The sequence below is a fragment of the Odocoileus virginianus genome, chromosome 26, assembly GCF_023699985.2.
Source record: "Odocoileus virginianus isolate 20LAN1187 ecotype Illinois chromosome 26, Ovbor_1.2, whole genome shotgun sequence".
Taxonomy (NCBI): Eukaryota; Metazoa; Chordata; class Mammalia; order Artiodactyla; family Cervidae; genus Odocoileus; species Odocoileus virginianus.
Window position 1 is genome coordinate 39,450,171 of NC_069699.1, and position 22,808 is coordinate 39,472,978.

At 53.2% G+C, this 22,808-nt stretch overlaps 1 protein-coding gene across 6 annotated transcripts in view; it reads left to right on the plus strand.

Annotated features, from left to right (window-relative positions):
* The first annotated feature begins 1,153 nt into the window (after window positions 1-1,153).
* The window catches only part of ACOX2 (acyl-CoA oxidase 2), a 28,477-nt gene continuing 6,822 nt past the window's right edge, over window positions 1,154-22,808 (plus strand). The window contains exons 1-13 of one of the 6 annotated variants that reach the window (XM_020907842.2): window positions 1,154-1,175; window positions 3,077-3,337; window positions 3,947-4,109; window positions 4,555-4,706; window positions 5,121-5,228; window positions 6,899-7,018; window positions 7,322-7,437; window positions 7,994-8,166; window positions 10,238-10,400; window positions 11,506-11,696; window positions 13,262-13,441; window positions 15,740-15,845; window positions 18,935-19,152. In XM_020907842.2, coding sequence (XP_020763501.2) covers window positions 3,229-3,337; window positions 3,947-4,109; window positions 4,555-4,706; window positions 5,121-5,228; window positions 6,899-7,018; window positions 7,322-7,437; window positions 7,994-8,166; window positions 10,238-10,400; window positions 11,506-11,696; window positions 13,262-13,441; window positions 15,740-15,845; window positions 18,935-19,152 — 1,799 coding nt within the window. In that variant the 5' untranslated portion in view covers window positions 1,154-1,175; window positions 3,077-3,228. The other 5 variants (XM_020907843.2, XM_020907844.2, XM_020907846.2 and 2 more) reach the window with 5 other exon arrangements.

Below are 22,808 nucleotides of genomic sequence, written 5' to 3' on the forward strand. Positions count from 1 at the left end.
CGCCCTGGGAACAGTGGCAGCGGTGAGAGAGGGCAAGGAGGTCTTAAGTCCAAAAAGCTATAAGTTCATCAGAAGCGGCTGTGAGTATCCAGCTAGGCATACCTGCCCATTCCTGATGGGATCCTCTGTCCCTGCAACAGGCCCCTGACTCCAGCCTGGAAGCTTCCCAAGGGCAGCGCCCTAGTATAGTTTTGTTTTCTGTGGCTTGGGCTTCCTGCTCTGCCCAGCACTCAGATCACTGGATTCTAAAACATAAATACTGACAAATAACCGAATCTGCGCATCCCGTACAAGCCGAACCTTCACACATGCGTGCGTGCGTGCTGTCGCTTCAGTCGTGTTCAACTCTTTGCGACCCCATGAACTGGAGCCCGCCAGGCTCCTCATTCTATGCGATTCTCCAGGCAAGAATACTGGAGTGCATTATCATGCCCTCCTCCAGGGGATCTTCACAACCCAGGGATCAAACCCATGTCCTTACAACTTCTGCATTGGCAGGAAGGTTCCTTACCACTAGTGCTACCTGGCAAGCCCAGTATGGCCCATGCAAAGCAACTAAGCCTGTGTGCTGCAGCTACTGTGCCCAAGCACCCTAGAGCCTGTGCCTGGAAACAAGAGACGCCTCCGCAGTGAGAAGTCCAGGCACCACAGCTGGAGAGTGGCCGCCACTCCCCACAACTCGACAAAGCCCAGGAAGCAACCAAGTCCCAGCACGGCCAAAAATAAAAAGCTTTTTAAATTTATTTTTAAAAAAACAAAAAAAAAAAGAGCTTTCCTTCATATCCTGTGAGTTACAGTTAAGGGCAAGGACTTACAGAAGTGGTCCCCCAAGAGGCATGCCTCCAGGATTTGAACCCTGATCTCTTGACTCCAGGTGGGACCTGTGTTGGTTTTTTTTTTTTTTTTTTTACACAGAGTGAAACTGTGCATTTGACCAGGACCAGGTTCTGGGAGGCCCCCTTCACACCCTCTGAGCCATCCTCCAGGGCAGACCCGGGCCAGGCACAGCCAGGCCAAACCCAGCAGAGGGAGGCGGGGCTGGGAGCTGGGAGCCTGCCAGCCAGCGCCTGTCTTCTTTGGTCCAGCCCCTCCCGGGGAGGAGACAGGGGCCGGCCGAGCCGCGCTGAGAGGCCTGGGAGCTCAGGCCAGGCCTACCCTGCAGGCGTGGGACAGAGGTGAGTCGGGGCACCAGAGGGCATGGGATTGACCGTGCGCTTGCCACCACCCCTGTGAGCGCCACAGCTCGAACGTGACCGAGACCCCGGCCCTGTACTGAAAGTCTAACTTGAAGTAGGTAGAGACAGCAACAAACAAAACCAACAAAACAGTAAATGAGCAAATTATCTTGCATGTTGGATAAGGGAAGAGGAGGAAACCAGAGCAGGGTGACGGGCAGGGAGGCTGGAGGACGGGTGTGGGCGACTGGAGGCGGCAGTCAGGTAGGCCTCGCTGACAAGGCGGCGCCGAGTGAGGGCCTGCCCAGGGAGGCAGGGAGCGGTGAGGACATTGGGCAAGAGTGTTCTGGGTGGAGGACGCAGCCCTGGCCTCTGGAGGGGCGAGGGGTGAGGCCGCGTGCATCTGAGCACAGCGCGCAGCAGTCAGAGTGCAGGAGAAAGTGGCGGAGGGGACGGGCCAGGCGGCACATGCCGGGTTCTTTGAAGCTTTTGGGCCCGCTTGTCTGCACCCCACGACACTCCCCACGCCCCCACTCAGGGGTGTCGGTTTGTCAGTCTGTGCATGAACCCCATTTGACACAGGTGACTGTGTGACCTTACAAAGTCTCCTCTCTTCCCGAGGCACCTGCCCTCTCTAATAAACAGTGATAATAACAGAGTATCTGCAGGGCTGTGAAGAAGAGTGGGAATCAACACAGAGGCCACCTGCGGGAAAGCTTCCCCGCATGCGTCCTGTGAGCTAGGCTCTGGGGACCCCAGAAGAGCAGCGCTGGCCGCCCAGGCACTCACACCTTGGGAGAGGGACATTTCAACGGAGAAGGAATTCTTCCTTACTGTCGACTCTAAGAGCAGCCGGGGGCTGGGGGGGGGGGGGGGGCACTGAAAGGGGGCCCAGCCATCAGGGAGGCGGAGAGGGTGGCCCTGAAGGCTGGGGCTCACCAGGAACATGGGGGAAAGAGCAGGGGGCAAAGGGCAGGGGGGGGCGGGGGAGGAGGCGTGGATATGGGGCAAAGGGCATGTGGGTGAGAGGTGGTGAGATGCAGAGGGCACGGACTCCAGTCCACAAACAGTGAGCACCCGGAGCCAGACTGCCAGCAGGAGAGGCAAGCAGGCGACTGCAGGGTCAGAGCTCACCCTGGCTGCGGGGAGAGTGGGCGAGAGGCGCTGAGACCACAGGTGCGAGGCGAGGGCGGCACAGGTGGTTTGCAGAGGGGACGGGCGGTCGGAACAAGTGGGGCTGACAGACTCAACCTGGGAGCTGTCCTGCTGTGGGGGAAAAGGGGCTCTAAGAGGCCGAGGGGATGCTGTGAAGGATGCAGGGTCCACCGTGGCTGTGGGGGACTCCCGGGTTTGGGGGCAACACGTCACAGCCAAGAGGCAAGCTTCCTCCCTCAGCTCCACAGTACCCCTCCAGGCTCACAGGGATGGGCCAGCTGAGCCTGGGACCTAGGGGAGCCGGTGAATGGGGTCACCGGTCCCCCCCAGTGAGACCGTCCCCCCCCTGCCCGCCCCACCACGTGCGGCTGTAGCATCAGCAGAGCATGTGCTCTGTGGCCGGACACCACCCAGCTCCTGGTCGGCTGCAGCACTGTGGCTACAGCCCACACACCTCACCTCCCTCAGGTGAATTTTCTTCATGCATGACCTTCACTGGTGCTTTCTGAGAATCCCCCGCCCCGCAGGCAATGCTTAGAACACCAGCTGCAATGGCAGAACCCCAGTTGTGTCCTCAGACCCTGTCGGAACCTTGGCTAGAACGCAGCTGACGGCGGCACTGTGTGCTGAGCAGTGACCGCAGGCCGGACGGACGGCGCCCAGCACACCGCCCAGGGCCCCGGGGGACGGGGTGCGGGAGAAGGGGCCAGCAAGCGTGTCAAGGAACCTGCCTTCCTCCCAAGCAGGCTGAGCTGACACTTGGCCCTGAGCAGTTCGTGCTGCACACAGCTTCTCAGCGCAGTCCACGGCTCAGAACAGCTGGGCTGGAAGCATCTCTCCTCAAACACCAGGCAGAGCCGGGCGACGAGTGTCAGCGGGGGACACCTGGAGCAGGAGCATGCACCCCGACATAGAGAGCGAGAGGCACTCGCCATCCTTCACCGTGGAGGAGCTCACCAACATGCTTGATGGAGGCGCCCAGAACACCGCACTCCGGAGGAAAGTGGGTGAGAGCAGGCTGGGAACGGAGCCCCGGCTGTGCGCCCACGCGCATTCCTGGAAGGAGAGTCTTCATAGCAGTCCCACCTTCAAATGGGCTTCCCAGGCGGCCCAGGGGGTAAAGAACCCGCCTGCCAGTGTGGGAGATGGGGGAGACACAGGTTCGGTCCCTGGGTAGGGAAGATCCCCTGGAGGAGGGTGTGGCAACCCACTCCAGCATTCTTGCCTGGAGAATCCCCATGGACAGAGGAGCCTGGCAGGCTACAGTCCATGGGGTCACAGAGTCGGACACTCTCTGAAGCGACTTAGCACACGGTATACACCTTCAAATAACAAATCCTACTCTCAAAATTCCACTATTAGAGATTCGTCCCTTTGGACTATGAAGGAAGCTTTAACATGTCAGTATTCCCTGAGGTCCTTATTCTTCCACGGCATAGCTTTGCAGCTTTGGGTGAGTCGCTTCCCCATCTCAGGACCTCACTGACTGCATCTGTAAACTCACAGGGGCGTCAGACTTCCTTTCCATACTCATGAGGCAAGTGAATGGGAAGATGCGAAGGCACCAGCAACCTCACCCAGGACACTAAGCTCTCTGTTCTCTGCCCCTCTCACAGAAAGCATCATCCACGGTGAACCAGAGCTCAGCCTGAAGGATAATTATTTCATGACCCAGAATGAACGTTACGAAGCCGCCGTTAAGAAGAAATTCCACATCCTCATGCTAGCACAGCGCCTGGGCTGGTATCATGGCAGTCGTGAATTACAATACGCTTCCAGGTGCTCACTCCCAGGGCGCCCCCACCAGTGACAAATCCACCTGGGATCACCCAGAAAACCCACCCCATGAGCTACATTCCCCAGCAAAGATACTGGTTGTTGATATTGTGCAGTCACTCAGTCGTGTCTGACTCTTTGCGACCCCACGGACTGCAGCACGCCAGGCTTCCCTGTCCTTCACCATCTCCTGGAGTTTGCGCAAACCCCTGTCCATTGAGTCAGTGATGCCATCCAACCATCTCATCCTCTGTCGCCCCTTTCTCCTCCTGCTCTCAAACTTTCCCAGCATCAGAGTCTTTTCCAGTGAGTCAGCTCTTATACCAAAGGTACTGCTTCCTGGGAAACCAGGGTCAGGTGCCCCTTCTCTCCTGCCCCCTGCCAGCCTGAGGGTACCAGGGCCCTTTTCTCTGCTGGGCTGTTCAACTACTGTGTCTCTCCCCTGCAGAAGTGTTTCTGGAGATCTGGGCTTCGGCATACACCACATCTTCCAGCAAAGCATCAGGAGCCTGGGCTCAGAGGAGCAGATTGCAAAGTGGGACCCACTCTGCAGCAAGTTCCAGATCCTGGGGACATACGCCCAGACGGAGATGGGGCACGGTGAGTCGAGGCCGCTGCGTGCAGCGTACAGGCGGGGCCCTGCGCGTTCCCATGGGTCCATGTCCATCTCGGTGGTCACAGGCTGAAACATTGCCAAGATGTCACAGCAGGTAGCGGTGTAAAGGTCCTCAGGAGGGGCTTTTTTTCTAATTTACATGAACACGTTGTATGACCTGGTGGTGGCCCAAGTCCTTCCTACTGGAAATATCAGCCACCGCCCCATATCGTGGGCTGGCCATGTGTCCCCCGCAGAACCCACCAGTGAAGGGAGAGACAAGCTGGTAAACACACTGGAATGGGAGTGTACCCCACTCCACACTGGCTGGTGCCCGGGAGCTCCAGCGACACCCAGACGCTGCTAGCCCGGCGACTCCCGCCCTGGCCCAACGTCTAACTACCCGCCTTGGTTCCCAGGGACGTATCTTCAGGGCCTGGAGACTGAAGCCACCTACGAGGCAGCCACCCAGGAGTTTGTGGTGCATAGCCCCACGATGACGGCCATCAAATGGTGGCCTGGGGACCGTGAGTATGCCCCCTCATCCCCCAAGGACAGCAGAACAGCACTGACGGTGACGGCCAGCAGACCTCAGACGGAGTCACTGTTCTAGGTTGATGACGTTGGGCAAGTCCCTTCCCAGAGCCCCAGGCTCTTAAGTGGCAGAACATTTGGGGTCTGAAAACTTTCATCACTGAGTGGCTAAGAAGCCACCGGAGGCACGCGGAAACATCTGGGGAAACGGACCCCGACCTTGGGGATGAAGGTCAAGGCCTCTCGCGTGCACACTGCCACCCTACACACACTTGCCCCAGTCCCAAGAGAGACAAAGACAGACAGAGAGAGACAGAGACAGAGAGAGAGACAGAGAGAGGTGAGGCAGCAGAGAGGGAGAAAGATGGAGAGGAGAGACCAGTGGAGCGAGGGAGGCCAGAGAACTAAGAGAGCAGCGACCACTGACAAAACTGCAGGGAAGGAGGAACCTTGAAACCAGGCAGGTTCAAGTCTGAGCTCTGCCCCCTTCAGGTCAGTGCCCTCGGGCGCAGCCCTCTATTCTCTCAGCCTCAGCTTCCTTCTCTGGAAAATGGGACTCAGGCACACCTGCCTGCAAAGACTGAAAATGCTGGTATCTGAATCACTATTATTAGATTGAGGGCACACAGGGTCATTAATAGGTTTTTGAGGACGGGGGAAGAAAAAGCGTGCTTATGTCACAACGCCCTTTGCAAGTCACGGCCAGATTTGTTTGGCTCTTTGGGGGTAGCTCCCTCTCTTTGTGATCAGTGACTCTTTGAGGTCTCAAAGGTGCCCACCTGCTGGGGTGGAGCAGCAAGGCACACATCTCCCTGCGATTTGAGACCCGTGTTCCCACCACAGATCCTTACATACGTTCCCCTCGCAGCCATGACGTAAAAATCCTGTCCCCCTGATTCCAAAGAAAATAACCAAGCGCGTGTACTTCAGTCAGGAGACTGTGGCAGGACCAAGTTTTAAAAGATGCCAAGCTCTCCCAGATTGCTGCCTTCAGAGCGTTTCCATTAAAACCCACAGCCTTTGTCAAGCTTTGCCTTTAGAAGAAAGAGCAGCCGGAAGGGACGGAGGGCAATGCCCCCGTGAGAGCTCTGTCAGCCTTCCTCCTTTCCCGAGCCCATGGGGACTCTGTGTATTGCAGGGTGGCTGCTGTACAAACCGAACATTTAGACGGAACCCTCTGTACCCCCAGCCACCAACTCTCCATAAATCCCTCCAATCCCATCCATTCTCGAGTGAGACACTCACACCAAAGTTCTTGGGGTGGTTCCAGTCATTTCCAAGGATGAGTGGAGGCCGTATAAATTGAGGGGTATCCTGAGCACCCCCTCATCTTCCCTGGCTCCACCAACGCCACGACCTGGGCGTCGTGGTCCCCAGGCTGGTCTGGTCCCCAGGCTTCTGAGCATGCTGCCCCCTCGCCTTGCACTCTGGCCTGTGTGGCTCCCTGGAAAATACTCTCTGCCCTCCAGCCTCCCCGACCCACGCCCTCCGAGGCAGACCAAACAAAGCCCCACTCCAGCCTCACAGAGCATCCCCCACCCCCACGCCACCACATGGTCCTCCTCACAGACTGGGCCCTCCTCCCCTGTCCCGATGGGGAGGTTTGGCCTGCTCCTCTGTAACATGTGGGGTCACGCTGGGTTTCTCCCCTCTCTGCCCGCAGTGGGACGATCAGCCACCCATGCCCTGGTCCAGGCCCAGCTGATCTGCTCCGGAGCCCGGCAGGGCATGCACGCCTTTATCGTCCCCATCCGGAGCCTCGACGACCACAGTCCGCTGCCAGGTAAGCTCCTGTTCCTTCCTCTAGGACCCCTGCCAGGAGACCCCACCAGGCCTCCCTGTCCTGGGCCCCAGAGGTCCATGGGGGAAACTGGGGCCTGTCTCCTTCGGGCAGGGACCGGTCCAGTTGCACAGACCTGGTGCTAACCGGCTGGGTGGATACGAGCAAGATTCAGCACCTGAACTCAGCCTGCTCACCTGCAAACGGCTGTGATGACCCCAGCACCATGGGCGGCTGTGAGGCTCGGATGAGCCAGCCTCGTGTGAGCCCTGAACTGACGGCCACCCCACCTCCGTCTCCTCATAGGGGTCACCACTGGGGACATTGGGCCCAAGATGGACTTCGAACACGTGGATAACGGCTTCCTCAAACTGGACCACGTGCGCATCCCCAGGGAGAACATGCTGAATCGCTTCGCAAAGGTGGGTGCTGGGGAGGACGCAAGCCTGCATTGCCTGCGATGGGGCAGACACACCCCACGGAATGCTGCTGCTGCCCTGGGTCCTTCTCTAGGGTTGGGTTTGGGGCATCCCTCCCTGAGGGGCTCTGGTGTCCCACAGACTTCAGTAAAGTCCCAGGTTTGGAGCCGTGTGATTTTGGGTAAGTCACTTGGCCTCTCTGAACCTGAGTAAATGCTCCCTGCACGGGGAGGCAGAGCAGCAGGGCCATGTGAGAAGAGGGACGGGCTGAGGATGGTGTGCGTATGCACCTCCAGCACAGCCTGCACACAAATCTCTGACAGGCACAGCCGAGTGCCGGAGGAAGTTCTGGCGGGGGGGGGGGGCACTTTGCCAGGCAGAACCATGGACATGTGGGAAGCTGTGGCTTGTGGGGAGGTCTGGGGTGTCCCGGGGAGGAGCTGTGAACCGAGGCATGTGGGCAGTGGGTATGGCTACAGCGCAGGGAGGCCCGCCGTTCCGGGCACCGGAAGGCTGGGGAGCCCCAGCCCAGACCCACTGCCTGGCCCCGGGCTACCAGGTCCTGCCAGATGGCACCTACATCAAGCTGGGAGTACCGAAGAGCAACTACTTCAGCATGGTGGTGACGCGTGTGGAGATTCTGCTGAGCGAGGTCCTCCCACTGCTGCAGAAGGCCTGCGTCATTGCCATCCGCTACTCCGTCATTCGCCACCAATCCCGCCTCCGGCCCAGGCAAGGGGCGCCCAGGGGAGCCACCGCAGCGGGGCCCCCCGATCCCACAGTGTCTGCCCCCTGACCCCAGCCCTTGGCCAGAGTGGGGTGCCAGGAGCACACGTGACCTGCCTCGTGCACGCACAGTCGCCTGGGCCTGGCCCATCCGTCTGTGGGGTCTCCATCTGGCTCCCTGGAACCCCGCTGGCCAGCCGGCCCCACCTGTATGTGGCGGTCAGAGTCTGGCCCCGCACCACCAGAGTGGGCTCGGTCTGTCCACACAGGTCCCCTATGGCCGTGCCAGGCTGAGTGTCACCTGACGGGCTGGGCGCCACGCTGTGGGTGAGTGTGGCTCCGGAGGTGGTTCTGTCAGCTGTGAACGCTTGTGCCTGGAAAAGCCCGCTGTCACATCCGACTGTATTTGGCTGGAGATGGTTCTGTCTGGTTGTGACTGTCAGCTGCTGCCCGTGGTATGCCCACATCTAGATCCTTCTGTTGTCTGTGGTTGTGTCCGGCTAACACTCTGTCTACTCCATGGCACTGAAGGGCTGACTATACCCTCTGCTTTTTTTTTTTTTAACGATCTGCCCTCATTTTTTTCATTTTAAAAGTAGCAGGTAAAAAAAAAAAAAAGCAGGTAATTCACAGGAGAAAAATGTAAGTCTTTCTGCTTTAATGTGTGTATGTGTACAAAGGCATGTTCCCTCATGCATGCAGGCACATACACACATGTAATTATCAGATTCACTAGAAAAAAATATAGAACTGCCTGTTACATTTCAATTTTCGATAGACAGAGAATTTTCTAGAATAAACATGTCCCACATGGGCACACACCCAGGCTGCAGCAAACTGGAATCTGGGCCTAGGGGGCTGCAGTGTGAGCTCAGGGAGAGAGGCTGGGCTGGACACGGCACAGCTGACTGAACTCGTGGGGCAGAGACAGGCGGGGGTTAGGGCGGCTCTCTCCCCGACTCCACTGAGTGACCCTGGGCAAGCCCTCTGCCCTCTCTGGGCCCACTTCCTCACTTGCAAAGGGAAAAGCAAGACGACCAGGGCCGGGACACGAGGACGTCTGGTCCAAGAATCTGGCAGCGTTTCACACCATGGGCTGGAGGACCCACAGCTGGCTCACGCAGAGGGGACTTAGGGCCGAGGCCAGGCAGGCCTGGGGCCACCCCCCACTCGGCTGCTCGTGAGCTGCAGGACCTCAGCCTGGCCGCCCTGCCCCGCCGCCCCTTGGCGTCCCCATCTACTCACCAGCCTGACAAGAACACACTTCCCAGCTGCTGAGGCACGCCAGGCCCTCAGCCCAGGGTCCTTCACTGGCAAGCCCAAGGCCCCTTGGCCAGCCTGGCTTCAGAATCCTGGGCTGAGGGAGTCATCTCTGGGGACAGGCGAGATGGGAGGAAGGTATTGCCGGTGGTGTCCTGCCGGAGCCCAGATTTATGGGCTGCAGAAATGCCCTGAGGATAGTTCTAACAGTGCATGTCCAGGTGAGGGGCTGCCGACCCGACGAGCAGACAGCAGGTTTCGCCCCATCACCCACGGGAAGCCTCTCACGGTCACACTTTTTTTCAACCCACAAGTAGTTACCTACCGTGGGCCCCAAATGCTGACCAGAGCCCCAAGTGCTGAGGACACAGTAATGCACGAGGCAGGAGAAATCCCTACCTCAGAATTGCATCAAACCCACGTTCACAACCTCAGTGTCACTGACTAGGTTTCACAGTATTTTCCAGCACACAGCACGTGAAGCTGGACAGTGAAAGGTCAAGGGTCACATAACCCGGGCTTCAGGGCCAAGTATTCAGAACTTGCCAGATTTTTCACAGGTACATATACTGTAATGTTGTAAACCTCCACAAGGGGCAGCACCTATCAGCAAACATGTCAGCATTTCTACAGTGAAATGTGCGATGTTCATGTGAGATGGAATTTTAAGGTTATTACTAGTCCCATGTCTGTCCAGGTCAGGTCTGGCAGTGAGTTATCAACAACTGTCCCTTTTTAAGGCTTTTATGGCCTTGGGGATGCGGGAAGGTGGGTGGGGCAGGTAGTAACCTTCTAAATCTGCTTTCCTTTCCCTCAGCGACCCAGAGGCGAAGGTCCTAGACTACCAGACGCAGCAGCAGAAACTCTTTCCTCCACTGGCCATGGCCTATGCGTTCCATTTTGTGGGCAACCACCTTCTGGAGTTCTTCCACCACTCCAAGAGCTTCATTCTGAACAGAGACTTCACACTCCTGCCTGAGGTACCTGCTTGCTGGGGGGCAGAAGCTGCGACCGTGGCTGAAACTGTCCTCCCCTGGGACACAGCCCCAGTCCTGCCCGCCCTGGGCTCTTTCTGCCTTCCCCCCCACAGAAGATTTTCAACATCCCAGCCCACCCCCCGCCTGTATTCTGACACAGAAATCCTCCCAGGTCTAGCCCCCAGGAAGCTCCAAATATGTTAGATGAAGTAATCACAGACGGTGTACAGAACACAGGGGACAATCCCTGGTGTGTCTCTGAAACCCAGAAAGCTCTGAAAACCAAAAGCCATGTAGAACTCACTCATGGTTTGACCAGAATTGCCCAGATTTACCCCACTCGCTGTGAATACATTTTGCAGCAGAAATACCAGTACATCAATCAGATCACTAAGATGCCCCTGGGCTCCTCTAGGTGTATTATATTTAATCCACCTTAAATGCCCTGTTTTACTTTTCTAAAATTCGAAAAAAATTCTGATTCCAAAAACACATCTGGCCCCAAAGCCCTCTCAGATAAAGGACTGTGGACAAACACACACACTAAGATTTAGTCTGTGCAGGCCCTGAGTTTATGAGCACTGCTTCAGTAATCTGTCCACTCTACAGCAGGCAGCATACCCATTTTACAGATGAGGAGAGTGAAGCAGAGAGGTTGAGGGACATGGCCCTTCCTCCCAAGGACTTGGAAAGTCTGAGAGACGGGTAAGGACTTGCAAGAATCAAAAACTCAGACCAGGTCTATTGCCTGGCGGCCGCTCCTCCAACTCAAAACAGTGGGTTGACAGTGGACCCACGTCCTCACAGACAAGCTCTCCAAAATCTCTGCTTGTGGGGTCAATCTGCAGCTCCTGGATAACGGTGAGACCGACCTGAGAAGCACTTTCTTCCTGAGACCCTGGAGACTCTGGCCTGGACGGTTTTCCTCTGTTCTTACCAGCCCCCCAGAGACACTGCCTCTCTCTGTGACCCGGGTCTTTCATTCATCAAGTCATGGGCTGAGGAAACAGTTCTCCCGGCACAGAGCGGCGCTCAGCACCCGTGGGCGCTCTGTGAGTGGCAGGCACGTGGTTCCCGACGCCGCCTGACCCCCTTCTTATCCTCACAGCTTCACGCGCTGAGCGCAGGTCTGAAGGCCATGCTGTCGGACTTCTGCATCCAGGCGGTCGAGCAGTGCCGCAGGGCCTGCGGAGGACACGGCTACTCGAAGCTGAGTGGCCTGCCCTCTCTGCTCACCAGAGTGACAGCCTCCTGTACTTATGAGGGCGAGAACACGGTGCTCTACCTGCAGACGGCCAGGTAAGGCCCAGGCCTCTGCCTGGCCCCCAAGGACCCCACAGAGCTACTGCCTGGGTTGGCGCATCATCTCACGCCCACGGAGGGAGCTGACTTTGGGGACGCCACGTGGGGGCTGCCCAGCTCCCACGCCATGTCTCCAATCCATCCCCTTCTCCCTAGACCCTGCAGCCTCAGCCAGGCCGCCAGCCCCGCCCCCTGGACCCAGCATCAGTCTCCTCATTGCTCTGCTGCTTCCCACCTGCACCACCTCAGGCCTTCCTCCACAGGCAGCCAAGGGCACCTTCTCAAAGCCTAAAGATGATCACCTCTTTCACCGGCTCCCAGTTCTTCAGTCACTTCCCTCAGCTCCCACGCTGCAGCCTAAAAGGGCCTTCTGATCTGGCCCAGCCTCCCTCCATCCTCTCCCCACCTCCTCCCCTGCTCACTTCTGCGGGGCCTGCACCCTCATTCCCCTCCACCCCCAGGTTTCTGGTGTACAGCTTGCTCCTCCTCACCCTTCGGGTCTCAGCTAAAATACCTCCTCCAGATGCTCCCCCTGACCACTCCGTCTAGGGCAGCAACTGCCGTTTCCTTGGAGCAGTTATCACAATCTGAGAGTCTCTCTCTGTGTGGTGGGGAGCGCCCTGTTCACTGCGGCATGCCCAGGTTTAGCGCAGGGGTCTGCGCTGGAGGCCCCACCCTGGAAGGCAACGACGAATGACTCATTCCTCATCCCCCCAACAGGCAGTTTCTTCTCTCGTGCGTCTGTGGCTGATGAGGCCTTTCACGTGCCTCCATCTCAGGGGACTAGACAGGACAAATATTTCCCCAGGCAGGGAGAAAGGACTGGCAAATTTGCTATATAACATTTCTTTAAAAACTTGTAAATATACAACATGACTTTTTTTTTTCAAATTACAAAAGGAATACAAAATCATGTATTAGATACTCTATGCCCCACACTGTGCCAAGCGTTCAGAAAATACTGTCCCATCCAGTTTTCACAGACCCCCCATCAGATGACTATCATCGTCATCTAGAGATGGAAGCATGGAAGCTGAGGGACGTGAAGTGACTTCTACAGGGTCACAGAGGTCTCAGTGGCGTGGCATGGGAATCCAGGCTTCTCTGACCCAAAGCCTCTAACCACTGAGTTATTATAAAGAAGCAGCTAAGAGCCACCTGTAATTCTCCCATTCATGTTCGCAATCTTGCCTCTATCCTTTGATCAGCTAAGAAAATTTAATTTCCGCAGTCACGGTATAATCGTCATAAATCCCCAAATCACAAGATCCTAACCAAGACAGAAGATTCTGTTCCATTATCAGAAGGCTTTACGTTCAGGATCTGAGAATGTCTGCCCAGGTCTGCGGCTCCAGCCCCATTTCACTGTGAAAGAAATTATACCCTCAGGTCCACTGTGGCTTTGAGTGAGGAGCAGCCACCAGCAGGGACCCAGGAAAGAGCGTGGGTGGCCCTGGTTCTCCCACGGGGAGCCTAAGGGTGCATGATGCTGGGAGAGAGGGGTGCTGAGCTGTCCCAGGGGCCCCCCCACCCTCTCATCTTTTGGCACCTCTGCCCCTCAGGTTTCTGATAAAGAGCTACCGGAACACTCAGAAGTCCCCAGGCTCCGCATCGAAGGGGTCACTCCCTCAGTCTATCGCATACCTGACTGCACCTGACCTGGCCAGGTGTCCGGCCCAAACAGCAGCTGACTTCCTCCGCCCCGAGCTCTACACCACGGCCTGGGCACACGTGGCGGTCAGGTGAGCCACGCTGAGACACCAACTATCCCACCTGGGGGCAGGCTCCTTTGCACTGAAGGCCTTTGGGATTGGCTGGGGGCGACAGTCTCGGATACTCTTCCAAAAACCAGCCCCCTTTTCCAACCTCCTCCTCTCAGTTTCTGCCACGAGGGGCAGAGAGAAGGCAAATTCACACCTGTCACTTCCCCATCCTGCTCAAGATAACAGGAAAATATCACCTCTCAAACCAGTACAAGGAATTTTTAAAATCTTTAGGCTCTTATTACGGTTTGAAATTCAAAGAATGTACCCATACATTACAAATACCAAAAATGTATCAGTACTAATACTGATAATATTATAGCATAATAATATAATTATATATGATAATGTAACATAATTATAATTATATATGCAGTAGTTATACATAATTATATAATGTAATACTGATAATACTAGTACTGCTATCAGTACTAATATTAATACTAATAAATAAAGCATTGAGTCATCCCTCTGTATCCACAGGGGATTGGTTCCAGGACCTCTGCAGATATCAAACTCTCAGGATACACACACAAGTTCCTTCTATAAAATGGAATATTTGCAGATTTGCAATATTATGGGTATGTATTTGCATAAAACCTATGCATACTCTCCCATATACTTTAAATCATCTCCAGATTACTTATAATACCCAATAAAATGTGAATATTATGTGAACAGGTATAAATACAACGTTACTGATATGTTAATAGTTGCCAGTGTGCACCAAATTCTACTTTTGCTTTTTGGAACTAACTTTCAGGAGTTTGTTTTTCCCAAATATTTTTGATCCTTGGTTGAATCTGAAGATGTGAAAACTGGATACAGAGGGATAATGGTACTTACATGGTCAAAACATCCCACAATCTAAAAACAACGTTTAAAAATATGAGTATAACAAAGGATAGACTTTGTTTACTCCCAGGGTCTAGTAGGCTCCAGGGCACATAGACAAGACCAAAGCCCCCTCCACTCTGTCATCCAGTAAATACCGTCAGACACCGATTATGTTCCAAGAACACCCACATGTGCCAGGGGCTGTGGATAAAGACTGGGCATGGCCAAACAGAGACACTCCCACGCAGAAGATGCAGAGATTTAATTACCCAGAAGGGAAACCTTCTGAGCCCTCCCCAACTAGGACACCAAAAACAACCCGGAAAAAACAGCTTCAGTACATAATAAGAGGTCTTATATCCCAACCGGTGATCCCAGGGATGGTTAATAGTTATTTCAAGATCAAAAGCAACTTAGAACATTCATCTATTTTCTCCACAAATATCTAGCAAGTACTTAATAATCCACCAGGCTCTAAGGATCCATCAGTAAACCAGTCTGATAGAAACCAAAGTCCAGGCTTCACAGAAGTAACATTTCGTCTGGAGTGGAGGGGCGGGCAAAAGAAGGCTGCTCGGAGTAATCAAACTGCCATCCCAGCTGGCCTTCCATGTCCACGAATGCAGAGCCTGTGACCACACCACACTGTTTCATACAGGGACTTGAGTATCTCTGTTTTGGTATCTGTGGGGATCCTGGGACCATTCTCCCTGCCCCCCACCCACCCCCAGAGATAGCAAGGGATGCCTGTGTATTGCTCTTTGCTCAGAACTCAATGTGACATGTGCTTATCCCATGACAAAGCAAAGTAAGTACTGCTTAATAACTAGCTGGTTTTGCATACAAATTCCAAGGGTCAGGAGCGGATGGGCAGGGAATAGAAGATAAAAGAGTAAAGGTTAACTAAATGGCAAATGACCAATTCTGTAGTCTGGAGAACAAGGGATGGTTTTCTTTCCTCCTCTTCTAAAGTCCCTTAGGTGGAACTTGGAGCAGAGTGGGTGACTGACAAGCTTCAACTAGCCTTTAGAGGAAAATCACTCTCCCAGATCGGGCACTGGAAGTCAGTCAACTGAGTGGTCTGATAATGCTGGGATCAGGGCGGAGACTGCATCAGAAAGAGGGGAGGGTGCCTGGTGCAGCTAGGAGGTTAAGAGCTCCTTCCTAGCTGCGTGACCCTGGACCAGTTAATTAACCTCTCAAGGACTCCATGTTTCCCACTGCAAACTGGGAATGCCTTACCCTTAGAAGGGTTAAGGAGATTATACATAACAAGTACATTGGCAACTCACTGTTTAGGTTTTTAACACCAACCACCAACAAACAGTCAATAAATGGAACTGTTCTACTTCTGTGGGACCCAGGCATCCTGGGATCAAATGCCATCTATCCCTTCTCCACTCAGTCAAGAAACAGAACTTTTTTTCCTCTGGCCTTTAGGCTCATAAAGGACTCGGTGCGTCACTTACAGACATTGAGGCAAGCCGGGGCCGACGAGCACGATGCGTGGAACCAGACCACTGTCATCCACATCCAGGCCACCAAGGTGAGCTGCCAGTCAGCCAGAGCTGAAAGGGCCCGTTCTGTTTCCCCAGCAAGCTGCCAGGCCGAGAAAACCTGCCATTATGCCTCAGCCCTGCTCAGTGGCTGCCCTCATTTCACTTTCAAGGCTTTAGCCCCGGGTATTTTAATTAAAGGACTTAACTCCAAAGCAGTCTTGCTGCTGGCAGCTCTTAGAGAAAAAAGTAATGAGGCGGTGTTATTGGATTTGCTTCAGGTTGTTCAAATATTTCCTCCCACAAAGAAAAGCAGGTCAAGTCTCTCCTTAGCCCCACAGACAATCCATAGATGTCTGATTCTGTTTCCACTGTGTTTTGTGTTTGTGTATAATTCACTGTCTGCCAGCAAATATTTGAGCACTCCAACACCCGGCATCAGGCTGGGTTCTGGGGGGCTCAAAAGAGGCCATGCATGGCTACGATCAGGAAAGCACTGTCACGGGGAAATACAGGCTGCCCCAAGGTCCCAGAGCAGGTCCAAGTCCACCCACCTCGAGGAGTCAGAAAGCCTTCTCAGAAAAATCACACAGGCCAAGACTGCAAGGACGAGCTGAAATCAGCCAGGCAGTGGGTGGAGGCTGTGGCTTTGGAGAGGAAGGGTTTCCAGCAAAGGGGTCAGGAGATGCTGGAGGTGGAGGCAAGGAAAGGCACAGTGTTTGGGAGGAAATGCACGTCCTTCCAAGGAGAACCTAAAGGAAGACAAGGAACAAGGAGAGGAAGGAGGGGAGGGGAGAAGGAAAGATAGGCATGGCCTGGCCCCTCCGACAGCACTGTGAGAAGTCTGGCTTTTGTGTTCACTGCAGTGGAAAGCCTTTGCTTTTCTGAGGGTTTCCATCAGAGGAGTGAAGCGATGAGTTTCACATTAGAAGGATCATACCGACTGCAGCGGGAGGAGAGGACTGGAGGCTAGACACCAGTACAGAGCAGGCAGCAGCCGTCTGGGAAGGACTGAGGGTGCCCCAGACCAAGAACCTGCCAAGAGGGCAAGTAGAGAAGTGGGTGGATGCAGAGATACTCAGGGTGTGGAAGAAAGCAAGGGACAGGCTTCAGACACAGTGCAGTGGCATGGAGCTAAGACTGGCTCCTGAGTTCCAGCTCAGGCAGCGGGGACTCTGGCCCTACCTACAGCTGGAGAGCCAAGGTGGTCACTTCCGTCCTCAGGCAGCAGGCCCAGAAAACAGCTGCCTTAGGACAGGAGAGCCCACCAGGGTTCTGCAGCAGCTCCCGGCGGCAGGCAGACAGGAGCGCCACCTGGTGGCCTGCCACCTCCATTGCATCAGCGGGTGCCGGGCCGGGGGGGGGGGGGGGGGGGGGGGTGTAATTCTGCCGCCCTCCATTCCACTCTGCCCACCACAGAGGTGCTGCCGGCTGTGTTCAATGCACCGTCAGCACAGAAGAGGGTAAGCAAAGTCTGTAGTCTCACCAGACACCTGGAAAGGCACCGCATCTGCCCACTGTTCACCTGCTTTCCAAACCCATGCCCTGCCTTCAAAGGCACCAGACGCTACCTGCTGGGGTTACCTCACTTAACACCCACGACCCTGAGAGGGAGAGGAGCATCATCTCAGTTTTAAGGATGAACAGCTTCTTGGGAAGGCGGTGCTGATGCTGACCCTCTAAAGTCAAAACGGGCAGGGAAATCTGCACTTCCTGGGCTCTGTGCTCTAGGAGGCCTTGTCCTCTGCAGAAAACTCAAGAACCCAACTGGGTCTCAGCTGGAAACCGCCGTGTGCCGCAGAGCAACACGGGGGCTGGCGGGAACAGCGGCAGAGGGGTGGACACGCGGGAGCCCGAGTTCTGGTGCTGGCCCATTGAAGTCCAGCCTGTCTCTGGCGGCTTTGGCGACGCAGGGTAGCAGGTAATGCTACCAATTCTTAATCGAGAGACAGACTGCCCTGGTTCAGAACTCACTGCTACCACTCATTAACCAGTGCCTGGGCGAGGAACTTACTCTCTAGAGGCCACACACGCTTCCTCCACAGAATGGAGCTAATAACAGGATCTACCTTGTAGGATTATTGTGAAGGTTATATGAGTTAATAGATGTAAAACTTAAAGAGCCACGTAGAGTATATAAACAAGACTCCCCAGGTGGCTCAGTGGTAAAGAATCCATCCACCTGCAATGCAGGAGACAAAGGAGACATGGGTTCGATCCCTGGGTTGGGAAGATGCCCTGAAGAAGGAAGTGGTAACCCACTCCAGTCTTCTTACCTGGGAAATCCCATGGACGGAGGAGCCTGGCAGGCTACAGTCCAACGGTGGCAAAGAGTCAGACATGACTACTCACAGTGTAAATGCTACAGAGTATAAATCCCACTCCCACCCCAAACTGGACAGGAGAGAAGCTTGAAACCAACAGCTGCACACACTAAGGCTGACTGCGTTCAGAGCACGGCGCCAGGGTGCAGCTCAGCTTTTCCCCAGGGAGCCCCTCCTCTCTCTGGTCCCCCTCCTGCTCCATAAGGCAGAGGCGGGCGCCCTCGGGCAGCTCGTCACTCCACTCTTCAACCCAGAGCCCTGAGAATTCAAGGATGCGACTTTCACGTGAGAAAAGGAACACAGGGTGGAAGTGGAAAAGTGAGGGTCTCTAACTTTGTCACACCGGGTGCAGCCTGAGCACGAAGGCATCTGACCCAGGAGGGCGGCGGGGCACATCCGCTCCTTAACCACATCCAAATGCTGCAAACCCGGCACGGGGTCAGCGGCCCAGGTATAGGTGGCAAAGTGGTGAACACGGCAGACAATAAATAGCTATTTTTTTGAGAAAAGCGGTGTTGTCCCCCACTGGCCCAGGTCAGCCTCCAAAACTCCTGTATTGTTTCTTTCAAACCAACCTGGAACTGCCCCAAGCACAATGAGAAATGAAGGACCAAGTTCCAGGGCTCACCAGCCCCCAGCACGCACACCACCGAAAAGGCTTAGCCAGACGCAGTGAGCTAGGAGAGAGGCGGCTGCTTGTCAGCCTGCTGGGAAACACATGGCCACAGCAGCCTTCTTCCAGCAGTCTTGCCAAGCTTCCGGGATGACTTGTGGCAGCAGAGATCAGAGGTTAACGCATTTCTGTGTCTTTGTAGGCGCACCTCCACTATGTCACTGTGAAAATTTTCACGGAAGCTCTGGAGAAACTGGAAAGCCAGCCAGCGATTCAGCAGGTGCTCAGACGCCTCTGTGACCTCTATGCCCTACATGGCATCCTGACTAACGCGGGCGACTTCCTCCATGACGGCTTCCTGTCTGGTGCCCAAATAGACATGGCGAGAAAAGCCTACCTGGACCTGCTCCCCCTCATCCGGTGAGTGGCTGCCCTTCACCCTCAACCCTCTGTTCATTTCAAACACCAAAACCTTCAACTCCAAAATTCTTGCTAAATGGGGATCTGGCAAAAGCGGCAATAGTCCTGGACACACTATGGGTTAAGGAAGGGAAAAAAAAAAGGGAAAAAGAATCACAACTAAAACGTTTCAAAATAAATTATCTAGCTACCTCAAACTCTTTAACATTATCTGACAATGATAGAATCTATATAATATGAATAAAATAAAGCATACTACATATTAATACTGTGTATCAAGAATAGTATTAATGAGTCTTAGTCTTAGCTAGTACTTAAGGAACACTAATGTTTGCCAGACAGTATGCCAAAAGCTTTTATATGCATCATCTCATTTAATCCTGATAGCCTTCCAAAATGGATACTATTAATTTCCCTACTTTATAAAGAGGAGAAAACTGGGACTTAGGGTCAAAGGCCACACAATCAGCCAGAAGAGGGACAGGGCACAGTCTAGGAGATGTCTGCCTCCAGAGCACGTGCTCTTAAACTGCATGTTAAAATGAAGGCTGGGCTATTGTTTATTTCAAATATATCCTTACTTTTGCTGAATGTGCTTAGTTGACTAAGCTCACTTTAATACTCCCTGAGCCTCATGATGACATTTCTAAAACCCAGTAATTCACTTCCTGGCTTGTGAAACAATTTGTTGTCCAGTCACTCAGTCGTGTCTGACTCTGCAACTGCATGGACGGCAGCATGCTCGGCTTCGCTGTTCTTTACGATCTCCTGGAGTTTGCTCAACAATAATATAGTTTTTACAGACAGCATAAAGCAGTGCAGTTTACCGCCATGACATACTAATGCAATATATTCATCCTGTCACTTTAGAGATAATCAAAATGACCACTTTAAGAAAACCAAAGCCCCAACATGACCAGGATACTGGAAGAAAAAGAAATTATTACTAACTAGTAACCACTGTCCATAAGATGGGAAAGGAGACAACCTGAGAACATAAGCTTTTCTGAGAAATACGATGCCTGCTGTGTTTGTTGGGAGCCAAGCAGGGCATGACACATCCGTGTACGACTCTTCCCCTAAAACCTCCAATAGTTCACATCATCATCAAGAATAAGAGAACAAAATAAAAGGGGACTTCCCTAATGGTCCTGTAGTTAGAGGACTCCACACTTCCACTGCAGAAAGCAGCCACAGGTTCAATCCCTCCTGGTCAGGGAAATGAGATCCCTAATTCCGCAAGGCACAACCAATAAAGATTTGAACTTAAAAAAAAAAAAAAAAAAGATATTCATGAAGGAGATTTAAAAAAAAAAAAAACTAGACCAACTTCTTTTCATTTCGAACAATATCCAACATGTTACATGTGACTCCAAGTTGGTGCTCAGTGAATTAAAACTCAAAAATTATCAAAACTACATCAGATGTAAAATTATGTCCCAGGTATTAAACTTTCCCTAATAGAGAGAACCCAATGGTTAAAACCATTAATAGCGTAATTGAGTACTGCACACTTCAAGCCCAAGTGTATCTAACTTTCTGAAACGCTTGGCATTTAACACACATGAAGATGATAAAGTTCTAGCCCTGACTGCTGGTGATAATGAAACACACAAGATCACCGATAAGCATGGTTTTTTTCTTAAATTTCCAAAAGCACGCTGAGTGCTTCCCTTGGCCCCAGAGACTTACAATTCAAGACAAGAAAGACAGCACTGACACAAATAGACAACGTACACATGCATCAAACCCATAAGTTGATTTACTCCCATTATGGTTTCTAAAGTAACCTTCCTACCACAGCAGGGTCGTTAGGAACCTAAGAGACTCCAGGCTTTTAACATTTCTATGTCACAACTGCATGCCTTGATTATTCAGTATCACCCTCAGATTTCTGAGATGACAAATGAAGGATGGCACACTATTCTAAGTGTCACTAAGAACCAGCTCTCTGCGTCATGGTATAATTAGTGACTAAAACAGTTTTCAGTGGTTTAAAGTCATAAAATCCCAGGGGTGACACTTTTAGGCAAAGATGGCAGACTGAACATATGCATTTACTTTTGTTCCCTCCTGAAACTCTACTAAAAACATCAGCAAATTAATTTAAAAATGTTAAAAGGAGTAAACCCAGAGAGAGAGCGCAGGAGAGGGAAACGTGAAATCGGGGGACGAGATGGACAAACAGTGACTTGGCAGGCCTGATCACACCGAATCACAAACCAAAAGTAGGAAAAGCCGAGAAGCCGTCAAGGGCCACCACAGAGCCGCAGGAACTGCAGCACCAGGTCCCTCTGGCAACGGGGGTGAAGGGGGGACCGACAGGGTGGGCTGGAGTCTATTTCAGAAGGGGCTGGATCCCCTGTTCCCCTCCTCCTCTCTGAGCAGGTATAAGACTTTCCCTGACAGAACCTTGGCAGAAGGCTAAACAGAGGGTCTGCCGACTAGAAGACCTCAGGCTTAGTTGAGGGTGAGGGCCATTGGGCTACCCTACAGAAACCAGGGGCCTGAATACATGTTTATAGGCTAGTGCTGACAGCCCTCTCCCCCAGCCCTCTTTTCCCACACGTGCACGCGTGCTAAGTCGCTTCAGTCATGTCCGACTCTCTGTGACCCCGTGGACTGTAGCCCACCAGGTTCCTCTGTCCATGGGATTCTCCAGGCAAGAATACTGGAGGGGGTTGCCATGCCCGCCTCCAGGGGATCCTCCCGATTCACGGATCAAACCTGCATCTCTCATGTCTCCTGCATTGGCAGGCAGTTCTATACCTCTAGCACCACCTGGCAAGTGGTGGTGGGAACTTTCCTACAAGTTCCCAGCAAACTGGCGGCCAGGTCAGTGTCCTGTAGGAAAATGACATCATGGTCCTTCTCTGGAGAATCTGACCAGTCCAAAGGAGAGAGAAGTGAAGATACTGACACCAGGGGCCCCCAGTGGTCCACCCAGTTCAGCCCATAGTGAATTCCACACTAACAAGTACACCCAGACTTCTCATCAGCTAGAATGTCCCACTCTTAGCTATGACCAGACACTCAGGGATTGCCAGCACTCGAGGAAAACCCATCATAAAAGACAGAGACCAAGCCAGAACAAGGCAACTCCAAAGACACAAGAGAATCTTCATGGTGAAAACTTTTTTGAAAGATCAGTAACATCCTCAAAGAGTTCAGAGGACATAAGGCAAGCACAAAAGAATGTCATTTTTTAAGAAGTAATATCCAGAGAACAACAAAAAGAACTCTGTGAAATTAATGACAGTGAAAATGAAAAGCTCAGCTGAAGGACTGGAGGGCAAAGCTGCAGAAATCTCGTAGAAAGCAAGCAAGTAAGCAAGACGACATGAAAAGGAGAGAAGATATAAAAATAGTAAGAGGACTGATCCTAACTACCCATCTGAAGAACGGGACTAGAAAGAGAAGACAGAAAATACTGAAGGGGGCAAATCATTAATGAAATAATGCAAGAAAACATTTCTCAAATGAAGCATACGAGTTTCAGGCTGAAAAGGCCGCAGACCAGAGGAGAGGAGACAGACAGACACATACGAACTAGTTCAGACATTTATGCAGTGGTCACAAACACTAGAAGACGGGACGGCAGGGCGGGGACCAGAAACGGTGCAGGCGGGGAGGGAGGACCGGAGTTTTACAGCATC